The 14,345-nt window shown below is 38.8% G+C and overlaps 1 protein-coding gene across 2 annotated transcripts in view; it reads right to left on the bottom strand.

The window, feature by feature from the left end:
- LOC139757573 (nephrin-like) overlaps positions 1-14,345 on the bottom strand; it is a 943,851-nt gene that overhangs the window by 150,640 nt on the left and 778,866 nt on the right. For both annotated transcript variants that reach the window (XM_071678177.1, XM_071678178.1), the window contains exon 11: positions 13,005-13,191. In XM_071678177.1, coding sequence (XP_071534278.1) covers positions 13,005-13,191 — 187 coding nt within the window. The remainder of the gene's footprint in view (positions 1-13,004; positions 13,192-14,345) is intronic.

The following is a 14,345-nucleotide window of genomic DNA, read 5'->3' as shown; positions in this document are numbered from 1 at the left end:
TCCTAAATACATCCCATTCCTCCCCCACTCCCCTTACTTCCATTGTTCTCACCTTTTTCCATTCTGTACTCAGTCTCTCCTGGGACTTCCTCACACAGGTCTCCTTCCCAAGCTCACTTACTCTCACCACCCTCTCACCCCAACATTCTCTCTTCTTTTCTGAAAACCCATACACATCTTCACCTTCGCCTCCACAAGATGATCATCAGACATTCCTCCAGTTCCACCTCTCAGCACATTAACATCCAAAAGTCTCTCTTTCGCGCGCCTGTCAATTAACACGTAATCCAATAACGCTCTCTGGCCATCTCTCCAACTTACATGCGTATACTTATGCATATCTCGCTTTTTAAACCAGGTATTCCCAATCACCATTCCTTTTTCAGCAAATTAATATACAAACTCTTCACCATTTCCATTTGCAACACTGAACACCCCATGTATACCAACTATTCCCTCAATTGCCACATTACTCACCTTTGCATTCAAATCACCCATCACTATAACCCGGTCTCGTGCATCAAAACCACTAACACACTCATTCAGCTGCTCCCAAAACACTTGCCTCTCATGATCTTTCTTCTCATGCCCATGTGCATATGCACCAATAATCACCCATCTCTCTCCATCGACTTTCAGGTTTACCCATATTAATCTAGAATTTACTTTTTTACATTCTATCACATACTCCCACAACTCCTGTTTCAGAAGTAGTGCTACTCCTTCCCTTGCTCTTTTCCTCTCACTAACCCCTGACTTTACTCCCAAGAGATTCCCAAACCACTCTTCCCCTTTATATATATATATATGAATATACAATCTGGTTTAGGTATGTAGATGATGTTCTGTGTGCTTGACCAACAAATGACAATTTACAAATATTTCTCCCCTTACTTAAACATTTAGTTTATTCCATAAAATTTAATGTACAAATCAAAATCATAATATGTTACCATTTTCAGATTGCATGATCCATAGGCAAGGAAACAAGTGTAAGTTTAGCATATACAGAAAACCTTCCAATGTATGCTCATATATCCATTATTACTCATCTCAACATGACAGAGTTAAATTATAATCATTTCAATCTATGTTCCTTACTGCATTACGTATTTGCAGTCCAGAATTTATTGATGATGACTCTGAGAATATATATTCTATTGAATCTAAGTTAAAGTGCCCTAGAACTTTCATTGATAAATCCCTTAAGTTAGAAAAAAAAATCATCTTATAGAGTTGAGCCCAAACCTCCCATTGACAAAAAGAATCTTTTAGTTCTCCCTTTTGATAACAATTTTTCTTTACTTCCCATGTTGCTTAAATCCTTTAATATAAATGTTACCTTCAGCAACAATAATACTATAAAGAATATCTCAATCTGGAATTCACCAGAAAGAAAGAAAGAATACTTCCCTCGCATTCCCCGAGTGTCGTAGAAGGCGACTGAAGGGAACTGGAGTGGGGGGCTAGAAACCCTCCCCTTCTTGTATCTTAACTTTCTAAAAGGGGAAACAGAAGAAGGAGTCACGCGGGGAGTGTTCATCCTTCTCGAAGGCTCAGATTGGGGTGTCTAAATATGTGTGGATGTAACCAAGATGAGAAAAAAGGAGAGATAGGTCGTATGTTTGAGAAAAGAAACTTGGATGTCTTGGAAGGAGTAGCATTACTCCTGAAACAGGAGTGGTGGGAGTATGTGATAGAGTGTAAGAAAGTAAACTGTAGATTGATATGGATGAAACTGAAAGTGGATGGAGAGAGATAGGTGATTGTTGGTACCTATGCACATGGGCATGAGAAGAAATATCATGAGAGGCAAGTGTTTTGGGAGCAGGTGAGTGAGTGTGTTAGCAGTTTTGATGCACGAGACCGGATTATAGTGATGGGTGATTTGAATGCAAAGGTGAGTAATGTGGCAGTTGAGGGAATAATTGGTGTGCATAGGGTGTTTCGTGTTGTAAATGGAAATGGTAAATCGCTTGTAGATTTTTGTGCTGAAAAAGGATTGGTGATTAGGTATACCTGGTTTAAAAAGAGATATACATAAGTATACGTTTGTGAGTAGGAGAGATGGCCAGAGAGTGTTATTGTATTACCACTTCTGAAACAACACTGCTCTTCCCCAATCTGATGCTCTGTACATGCCTTTACCCTTTCAATTAATACCCTCCCATATAAATTCTCAGGAATACTCAACAAACTTTTACCTCTGTAATTTGAGCACTCACCTTTATCCCATTTGACTTTGTACTATGGCACTGTGCAATGATTCCGCTAATCCTCAGGCACCTCACCATGAATCATAAATACATTAAATAACCTTACCAACCAGTCAACAACACTGTCACCCCTTTTTTGATGAATTCCGCTGCAATACCATCCAAACCAGCTGTCTTGCCGGGTTTCATCTTCCACAAAGCTTTTACTACCTCCTCTCTGTTTATCAAATAATTCTCCCAAACTATCTCACTTTGCACATTACCTAGACCAAAACACCCAATATCTGCCACTCTATGATCAAACTCATTCAACAAACCTCCAAAATACTCACTCCATTTCCTTCTCACATCACCACTACTTGTTATCAAATCCCCATTAGCCCATTAGCCCCCTTCGCTGATGTCCCCATTTGTTCCCTTGTCTTACGTACTTTGTTTACCTTCTTCCAAAATGTCTTTTTAATCTCCCTAAAATTTATTGATGCTCTCTCACCCCAACTCTCCTTTGCCCTGTTTTTCCCCTCTTGCATCTTTCTCTTGATCTTCTGCCTCTTTCTATAATACATATCCCAGTCATTTGCATTATTTCCCTGCAAAAATCGTCCAAATGCCTCTCTCTTCTCTTTCGTTAGTAACTTACTCCTTCATCCCACCACTCACTACCCATTCTAATCTGCCCACCTCCCACGTTTCTCATGCCACAAGCATCTTTTCCGCAAGCCATCCCTGCTTTCCTAAATACATTCCATTCCTCCCCCACTCCCCTTACATCCTTTGTTCTTACATTTTTCCATTCTGTATTCAATCTTTTCTGGTACTTCCTCACAAGTCTCCTTCCGAAGCTCATTTACTCTCACCACTCTCGTCACCCTAACATTCTTCTTTTCTGAAAACCTTTACAAATCTTCACCTTCGCCTCCACAAGATAATGATCAGACATCTCTGGCCATTTCTCCACCTTATGTACGTATACTTATGTATATCTCTTTTTAATTCAGGTATTCCAAATCACCAGTCCTTTTCCAGCACACACACACACACATAAACACAAACACACACACACACACACACGCACACACACATATATATATATATATATATATATATATATATATATATATATATATATATATATATATATATATATATATATATATATATATAGTTATATATAGTTATATATATATATATATATATATATATATATATATATATATATATATATATATATATATATATATATATATATATATATATATATATATATATATATATATATATGTATATATATATATATATATATATATATATATATATATATATATTTAGCTTAGACATTGAAGCTTATTGATTCAGTGGTGAAATTGATGAGAACTGCTATTGACGTTTGTGTGAATAAATTGTACATTTCCTTTTCCATAGCCAGAGGTTGAACCATTATGTGACGTTCATTTTTTCATTCATTTCAAGCTAAAAGTTTGTTTTCTAAATTGTTTCTTACATTTTTCATATGTATATATATGTATGTGTGTGTGTGTGTGTGTGTGCGTGTGTGTGTGTGTGTGTGTGTGTGTGTGTGTGTGTGTGTGTATATATATGTATATTATCCCTGGGGATAGGGGTGAAAGAATACTTCCCACGTATTCCTCGCGTGTCGTAGAAAGCGACTAGAGGGGACGGGAGCGGGGGGCCAGAAATCCTCCCCTCCTTGTATTAACTTTCTAAAATGGGAAACAGAAGGAGTCACGCGGGGAGTGCTCATCCTCCTCGAAGGCTCAGAGTGGGCTGCCTAAATGTGTGTGGATGTAACCAAGATGTGAAAAAAGGAGAGATAGGTAGTATGTTTGAGGAAAGGAACCTGGATGTTTTGGCTCTGAGTGAAACGAAGCTCAAGGGTAAAGGGGAAGAGTGGTTTGGAAATGTCTGGGGAGTGAAGTCAGGGGTTAGTGAGAGGACAAGAGCAAGGGAAGGAGTAGCAATACTCCTGAAACAGGAGTTGTGGGAGTATGTGATAGAATGTAAGAAAGTAAATTCTCGATTAATATGGGTAAAATTGAAAGTTGATGGAGAGAGGTGGGTGATTATTGGTGCATATGCACCTGGGCATGAGAAGAAAGATCATGAGAGGCAAGTGTTTTGGGAGCAGCTAAATGAGTGTGTTAGCGGTTTTGATGCACGAGACCGGGTTATAGTGATGGGTGATTTGAATGCAAAGGTGAGTAATGTGGCAGTTGAGGGAATAATTGGTATGCATGGGGTGTTCAGTGTTGTAAATGGAAATGGTGAAGAGCTTGTAGATTTATGTGCTGAAAAAGGACTGATGATTGGGAATACCTGGTTTAAAAAGCGAGATATACATAAGTATACTTATGTAAGTAGGAGAGATGGCCAGAGAGCGTTATTGGATTACGTGTTAATTGACAGGCGTGCGAAAGAGAGACTTTTGGATGTCAATGTGCTGAGAGGTGCAACTGGAGGGATGTCTGATCATTATCTTGTGGAGGCTAAGGTGAAGATTAGTATGGGTTTTCAGAAAAGAAGAGTGAATGTTGGGGTGAAGAAGGTGGTGAGAGTAAGTGAGCTTGGGAAGGAGACCTGTGTGAAGAAGTATCTGGAGAGACTGTGTACAGAATGGAAAAAGGTGAGAACAATGGAAGTAAGGGGAGTGGGGGAGGAATGGGATGTATTTAGGGAATCAGTGATGGATTGCGCAAAAGATGCTTGTGGCATGAGAAGAGTGGGAGGTGGGCTGTTTAGAAAGGGTAGTGAGTGGTGGGATGAAGAAGTAAGAGTATTAGTGAAAGAGAAGAGAGAGGCATTTGGACGATTTTTGCAGGGAAAAAATGCAATTGAGTGGGAGAAGTATAAAAGAAAGAGACAGGAGGTCAAGAGAAAGGTGCAAGAGGTGAAAAAAAGGGCAAATGAGAGTTGGGGTGAGAGACTATCAGTAAATTTTAGGGAGAATAAAAAGATGTTCTGGAAGGAGGTAAATAGGGTGCGTAAGACAAGGGAGCAAATGGGAACTTCAGTGAAGGGCGTAAATGGGGAGGTGATAACAAGTAGTGGTGATGTGAGAAGGAGATGGAATGAGTATTTTGAAGGTTTGTTGAATGTGTCTGATGACAGAGTGGCAGATATAGGGTGTTTGGGTCGAGGTGGTGTGCAAAGTGAGAGGGTTAGGGAAAATGATTTGGTAAACAGAGAAGAGGTAGTAAAAGCTTTGCGGAAGATGAAAGCCGGCAAGGCAGCAGGTTTGGATGGTATTGCAGTGGAATTTATTAAAAAAGGGGGTGACTGTATTGTTGACTGGTTGGTAAGGTTATTTAATGTATGTATGACTCATGGTGAGGTGCCTGAGGATTGGCGGAATGCGTGCATAGTGCCATTGTACAAAGGCAAAGGGGATAAGAGTGAGTGCTCAAATTACAGAGGTATAAGTTTGTTGAGTATTCCTGGTAAATTATATGGGAGGGTATTGACTGAGAGGGTGAAGGCATGTACAGAGCATCAGATTGGGGAAGAGCAGTGTGGTTTCAGAAGTGGTAGAGGATGTGTGGATCAGGTGTTTGCTTTGAAGAATGTATGTGAGAAATACTTAGAAAAGCAAATGGATTTGTATGTAGCATTTATGGATCTGGAGAAGGCATATGATAGAGTTGATAGAGATGCTCTGTGGAAGTATTAAGAATATATGGTGTGGGAGGCAAGTTGTTAGAAGCAGTGAAAAGTTTTTATCGAGGATGTAAGGCATGTGTACGTGTAGGAAGAGAGGAAAGTGATTGGTTCTCAGTGAATGTAGGTTTGCGGCAGGGGTGTGTGATGTCTCCATGGTTGTTTAATTTGTTTATGGATGGGGTTGTTAGGGAGGTAAATGCAAGAGTTTTGGAAAGAGGGGCAAGTATGAAGTCTGTTGGGGATGAGAGAGCTTGGGAAGTGAGTCAGTTGTTGTTCGCTGATGATACAGCGCTGGTGGCGGATTCATGTGAGAAACTGCAGAAGCTGGTGACGGAGTTTGGTAAAGTGTGTGGAAGAAGAAAGTTAAGAGTAAATGTGAATAAGAGCAAGGTTATTAGGTACAGTAGGGTTGAGGGTCAAGTCAATTGGGAGGTGAGTTTGAATGGAGAAAAACTGGAGGAAGTGAAGTGTTTTAGATATCTGGGAGTGGATCTGTCAGCGGATGGAACCATGGAAGCGGAAGTGGATCATAGGGTGGGGGAGGGGGCGAAAATTTTGGGAGCCTTGAAAAATGTGTGGAAGTCGAGAACATTATCCCGGAAAGCAAAAATGGGTATGTTTGAAGGAATAGTAGTTCCAACAATGTTGTATGGTTGCGAGGCGTGGGCTATGGATAGAGTTGTGCGCAGGAGGATGGATGTGCTGGAAATGAGATGTTTGAGGACAATGTGTGGTGTGAGGTGGTTTGATCGAGTAAGTAACGTAAGGGTAAGAGAGATGTGTGGAAATAAAAAGAGCGTGGTTGAGAGAGCAGAAGAGGGTGTTTTGAAATGGTTTGGGCACATGGAGAGAATGAGTGAGGAAAGATTGACCAAGAGGATATATGTGTCGGAGGTGGAGGGAACGAGGAGAAGAGAGAGACCAAATTGGAGGTGGAAAGATGGAGTGAAAAGGATTTTCTGTGATCGGGGCCTGAACATGCAGGAGGGTGAAAGGAGGGCAAGAAATAGAGTGAATTGGAGCGATGTGGTATACCGGTGTTGACGTGCTGCCAGTGGATTGAATCAAGGCATGTGAAGCGTCCGGGGTAAACCATGGAAAGCTGTGTAGGTATGTATATTTGCGTGTGTGGACGTGTGTATGTACATGTGTATGGGGGGGGGGGGTTGGCCCATTTCTTTCGTCTGTTTCCTTGCGCTACCTCGCAAACGCGGGAGACAGCGACAAAGTATAAAAAAAAAAAAAAAAATGTATATATATATATATATATATATATATATATATATATATATATATATATATATATATATATATATATATATATATATATATATATTTATATATATATAGTTATATATATATATATATATATATATATATATATATATATATATATATATATATATATATATATATATATATATATATATATATATATATATATATATATATATATATATATATATATATATATATATATATATATATATATATATATATATATATATATATATATATATATATATATATATATATATATATGTATATATATATATATATATATATATATATATATATATATATATATATATATATATATATATATATATATATATATATATATATATATATATATATATATATATATATATATATATATATATATATATATATATATATATATATATATATATATATATATATATATATATATATATATATATATATATAATTATATATATATATGAATATATGTATATATAAAGTGCGTAAGACAAGGGAGCAAATGGGAACTTCAGTGAAGGGCGCTAATGGGGAGGTGATAACAAGTAGTGGTGATGTGAGAAGGAGATGGAGTGAGTATTTTGAAGGTTTGTTGAATGTGTTTGATGATAGAGCGGCAGATATAGGGTGTTTTGGTCGAGGTGGTGTGCAAAGTGAGAGGGTTAGGGAAAATGATTTGGTAAACAGAGAAGAGGTAGTAAAAGCTTTGCGGAAGATGAAAGCCGGCAAGGCAGCAGGTTTGGATGATATTGCAGTGGAATTTATTAAAAAAGGGGGTGACTGTATTATTGACTGGTTGGTAAGGTTATCTAATGTATGTATGACTCATGGTGAGGTGCCTGAGGATTGGCGGAATGCGTGCATGGTATGGTACAAAGGCAAAGTGGATAAGAGTGAGTGCTCAAATTACAGAGGTATAAGTTTGTTGAGTATTCCTGGTAAATTATATGGGAGGGTATTGATTGAGAGGGTGAAGGCATGTACAGAGTATCAGATTGGGGAAGAGCAGTGTGGTTTCAGAAGTGGTAGAGGATGTGTGGATCAGATGTTTGCTTTGAAGAATGTATGTGAGAAATACTTAGAAAAGTAAATGGATTTGTATGTAGCATTTATGGATCTGGAGAAGGCATATGATAGAGTTGATAGAGATGCTCTGTGGAAGGTATTAAGAATATATGGTGTGGGAGACAAGTTGTTAGAAGGTGTGAAAAGTTTTTATCGAGGATGTAAGGCATATGTACGTGTAGGAAGAGAGGAAAGTGATTGGTTCTCAGTGAATGTAGGTTTGCGGCAGGGGGGTGTGATGTCTCCACGGTTGTTTAATTTGTTTATGGATGGGGTTGTTAGGGAGGTGAATGCAAGAGTTTTGGAAAGAGGGGCAAGTATGAAGTCTGTTGGGGATGAGAGAGCTTGGGAAGTGAGTCAGTTGTTGTTCGCTGATGATACAGCGCTGGTGGCTGATTCATGTGAGAAGCTGCAGAAGCTGGTGGCTGAGTTTGGTAAAGTGTGTGAAAGAAGAAAGTTAAGAGTAAATGTAAAAAAGAGCAAGGTTATTATGTACAGTATGTGTTGAGGGTCAAGTCAATTGGGAGGTAAGTTTGAATGGAGAAAATCTGGAGGAAGTAAAGTGTCTTAGATATCTGTTAGTGGATCTGGCAGCGGATGGAACCATGAAAGCGGAAGTGAATCATAGGGTGGGAGAGGGGGCGAAAATCCTCGGAGCCTTGAAGAATGTGTGGAAGTCGAGAACATTATCTCCGAAATCAAAAATGGCTATATTTGAAGGAATAGTGGTTCCAACAATGTTGTATGGTTGCGAGGCGTGGGCTATGGATCGAGTTGTGCGCAGGAGGATGGATGTGCTGGAAATGAGATTTTGAGTACAATATGTGGTGTGAGGTGGTTTGATCGAGTAAGTAATGTAAGGGTAAGAGTGATGTTTGGAAATAAAAAGAGCGTGATTGAGAGAGCAGAAGAGGGTGTTTTGAAATGGTTTGGGCACATGGAAAGAATGAGTGAGGAAGGATTGACCAAGAGGATATATGTGTCAGAGGTGGAGGGAACGAGGAGAAGTGGGAGACCGAATTGGAGGTGGAAAGATTGAGTGAAAAAGATTTTGACTGATCGGGGCCTGAACATGCAGGAGGGTGAAAGGCGGGCAAGGAATAGAGTGAATTGGATCGATGTGGTATACCGTGGTCGACGTGCTGTCAATGGATTGAATCAGTGCATGTGAAGCGCCTGGGGTAAACCATGGAAAGTTGTGTGGTGCCTGGATGTGGAAAGGGAGCTTTGGTTTCGGGCATTATTACATGACAGCTAGAGACTGAGTGTGAACGAATTGGGCCTTTGTAGCCTAGCGCTGCCTTGCACACATGAGTGGGTAGGGGGATGTTATTTCATGTGTGGCGAGGTGGCGATGGGAATGAATAAAGGCAGTGTGAATTGTACGCATGTGTATATATGTATGTGTCTGTGTGTGTATATATGTGTGTACATTGAGATGTATGGGTATGTACATTTGCGTGTGTGGACGTGGATGTATATCCATGTGTATGGGGGTGGGCTGGGCCATTTTTTTCGTCTGTTTCCTTGCGGTACCTCGCAAACGCGGGAGTCAGCGACAAAGCAAAATAAATAAATAAATAAATATATTTATATATATATATATATATATATATATATATATATATATATATATATGTATATATATATATATATATATATATATATATATATATATATATATATATATATATATATATATATATATATATATATATATATATATATATATATATATATATATATACATATATATATATATATATATATATATATATATATATATATATATATATATATATATATATATATATATATATATATATATATATATATATATATATATATATATATATATATATATATATATATATATATATATATATATATATATATATATATATATATATATATATATATATATATATATATATATATATATATATATATATATATATATATATATATATATATATATATATATATATATATATATATATATATATATATATATATATATATATATATATATATATATATATATATATATATATATATATATATATATATATATATATATATATATATATTAAAACTAAAGATTACCGAGAAAAAAAATCTCGAAATATCAAAATGCATCTTAGCTCTCAGTGTTCGCAAGTTGGGGTCTTTCATTTCCTTCCCTCACAAAAGCTGACTAGGTCCGTATCCGGGTTAACGACCTGGTCAAGTATAGTGCTATTTTGGGCTTTTTTCTTTCTTATCTGTTACTGGACTTTTTTTCTCTACATAGTCATGGCATTTTCTTCGCGTGGTTTAGAGGGGGGTATTTACTACTCTTTAAGACTAATTTTTGCCTTCTTACCCATCAATTCATCATAGTCTTATGCGTTAATATCAATCTTATGTAATCTGCTTACATTTTGAATCTCACTGACATGAAGCATAGCTCTGCCACTTACCTAAATTGATCTATTTTTTTCAAAAAAACTTTTTATATTGGTATGGACAGTTCTCGTTGATATTTGATTATTGCAGTCTTTGTTACTGATATGATATGGGGTTCTACTGACGTTAAGTAGACTGTTAGTTTACTAAGTTCATTTAGGTATTGGGATGTGGAAAAATTCTCATGTTTTGAAGTGAAATCCGAGATTATATTGAGATGCAATTGTCTAGGTCCTAGAAACCAGTTTAGATGTACCTCTGACCGGTCCTCCATGGTTTGTCCGATCTCCCTTGACCTGACCTGAGTAGATCACTTAGTCTCACCTGATCCTTAGCCTGACTTACATCTTGTCACACTAACCGACCTTTATCTGGGGACCATGCTCCATCATTCAGCGATCTACCTGACAGCTGATTTCCTGGTCGATGTGGCCGACGCCCAATTTGGTCTCGCTAGATATCTGATATCTGTTCAATCTTTTTCATCGAGCACCCTACCCAACCAAGCCGTTCCCGTCATGTTAGATGCGCATCTTCCTAAACAAATAGGCTCCTTTCACTGATAAAACTGTACCATAAATCTATGTAATCTACTTTCGGGGTATTACAAATAACCTCAACTCTTCCAAATATACCTAAAATTCTGCTTAAGACTACAGATACTACATCCTTCCCAGGAAGTACTCTTTCTACTTAAACCTTCCCACGGCTACCCTAAGCCTCTTAATGAGAGCCCTAAATTTGCCTAGGATCTCTTCTGATCTACCTTACCCACATTGTTCGTTCTCTCCTAAGCAATAACTACTCTCTCCTCGTTAGTGTCACTGAGTATATTATCTTCCTTATGTATTGTGCCTTCCAGCTTACCTCCTTGGGATATACAACTTCCATCTATGTATGTACCTATAGCAAAACTCTTTATCTCGATTCCTGGCCAATGAGTCTTCGACGAGACTATTGCTAGGCTGAGGGTGAAGAGATACGTTTGAGGTAGACAATGGAGAGGAAGGTTGAGGGGGAGATGACAGAGAGGAAGGGTACATGAGGATAGAGGAAGGTTAATACTGATTGATGGCAACGATAGCTGACGACAGGCAGTAGAAAAGAGGGTTAAAGTAGGGGGCGTGTAGTTGAGGGTGGACAACAGAGACAAAGGTTGAGGGAAAACGGTCAAGAAAAACACCGAGGGAAGACGGTGAAGATCAAGTTATAAGGATGATGGAGATGATGGGTTTAGGTAGATAATAGGGTAGGAAAATTTGGGGCAGACAGAGGACGGGATGAGAGAGGAGAAAGAGTACGGAGAGAATGTGAGGGAAAAAGGTGAAGAAGAATGTTGAGGGGAGAAGATAGCAGAGTAATATATTATACGTAGATAACAAAGGGAGATGGTGAAGAGGAAAGGTGAGGAAAGATAGAATAGAGGAATGCTGAAGGACGATGGTGAAGAGGAGGATTTAGCGGAGAAGGTGGAGAGGAAGAGTAAAGACACGATGGAAAAGATTGATGGAACTGGTGGAGAGGAAGGTTAAAGAGACGCGGTGGAGGGAGGCGGTTCGGAGACAGCTGATTGGTAAAGAGGAGCAAGACGGTCCAGAGGATGGTGGAAGAGAGACCGTGACTAGGAATGTTGACTTTGTATGTAGGAGGTAAGCAGTGGAAAGGCAGAGCAGAGGGGAAATGGTTGAGATGAATGCGGGTGGGACATTGGAGAGTCTGGATGACTGGATTCGCTAATTATAAAACGTGAGGGATATAGTGACCATTTGTATACCTTCCTTTCTTGTCACATCCGCAATCCTTGCTCTACCCTAAGTGCTGTTGGAAAGTTTTATCTTTGGCATTTGTCGAATGGGCAATAAAATACTGATCCTGAATTCAAGACGTTTGGAATATAGGAATGCATACTGTGCATTGCATTATCCTATATCATTTATTATAAGGATAATATGAAAATATGATAATCTGAAAAAAAACAGATAAGAATAATGATATTGAGTCACTTGGTTCTCAGGTAACAATGTGACGTTCATCCCATCAAGTGAATATCTTTACCCAACTCTTTGCAAATTCAGACAACACTCTGAACAATTACATTTCACTTACGGTATTAAGCTTAGAATCTATATCTACTTTAGAGTACCAAGTAGGAGGAAGCTCACAGCATTAAGTGGCTCACAAGCAGGCACCGACCACCTTCGGTTGGACACTTGTGGATGAACGTTTACCCAACTGGTGAAGGACCCGTCACCAGCGCAGGGAGACTCGACTAGGAATCGCTAGCCTCCACCCACAAGCTGAGGTCAGTCCACTCACCTGGTAACTGTGCCACCAAACTGTCCTGGAGAGTGGCTGGTGGTGGCCCCCTGGAGTGTGGCTCCCTGAGAATACCAGCTGATGCTGGCTGCCGGACGGCTCGATGACGACTCGCACATTATGGCCGCCTCCTCACCCGCCTCCACCTTACTTGGTTTGACCCAGACTCTCAGCTCGCTTGCCGGAACTGTTGGCCCATGACATGGCGTCACTGCTACGGGCACAAAGCCCCATCTCCTGCATACACGTTCTCCATCTTGTATGTCCTTCAGCCAATGCATACATATACACACATTTGTACATACATATGCTCTAGTTAGAACACACAAGTTTTACGTAGTTCATATGCTTAGTACACACACACACACACACACACACCTACACACACACACACACACACACACACACACACACACACCCAACCTGATACATGTACATACTCAAATACAAAATCCACTCAAGCCTTACCTGTTGCAAGCACACATTCCATCCTGCATGCATCTCCCCTTACTCCAACTAAAGCATACACGCAATAAACGCTCTGCCTTGTGCATATACTTGATTCAATAAGCATAAATATGTGCTCCACCTTTTATACACACACACACACACACACACACACACACACACACACACACACACACACACACACACACACATAAAATGACTCCGAAACTTTTCTATTAATTCATCAGAAGTTAGTCGTCAGTTAAAGATCAGTTAATCAGGGTAAGGGAATCGGAAGAAAGAATTGTTTAGGATGATGTAAGGATATGTAAGGAGCTGAATTACAAGTTCAAAAGTGCTTTTACAGTGAGATGGAATGGGCAGGAGGATTTTGGAACCATTAAGGTATATCTAGAAATGACTGACGGAATAATTATAGGTCCTGACCCATACAAGGCTCATGGTATTGATGAAATTTCACCATAAGTGCTGATGATGTATGCAGATACTCTTGATGAACCTCTTGAAGTTGCTAAGGCAACCACATAAGATATTACTTAAGTAAGAAGCGTTACTGCTTTAGGGGAAGGAGGTGATATGAAGATTTCGAAGAAAGAGTGGGCTTTGTCTCAAACATAAGGGAAGGGTGGATGCATCTTTTATATCTAAACTGCCAGATGGTATATGACACTCTATTGCATGGGAAGTTGCTCAAACACTTGGATCAACAGGTAGGAATAAGGGAAAACTCTAAAATGAATAGAGAAGATTATCTTAGTGAAGGGGAACAAAGGACGCACGTCAGAGTAACCCTCTTCAAATAGGCCGAGGTGACTAACGGAGCGCCACAGGGTTTTTGGGACAATTGCTCAACTTGATCTTTGCCAATGACTT

Source organism: Panulirus ornatus, chromosome 27 (genome assembly GCF_036320965.1).
Source record: "Panulirus ornatus isolate Po-2019 chromosome 27, ASM3632096v1, whole genome shotgun sequence".
Taxonomy (NCBI): domain Eukaryota; kingdom Metazoa; phylum Arthropoda; class Malacostraca; order Decapoda; family Palinuridae; genus Panulirus; species Panulirus ornatus.
Note: the sequence above shows the minus strand (reverse complement) of the source record. Positions and strands in the feature narration are given on the sequence as shown.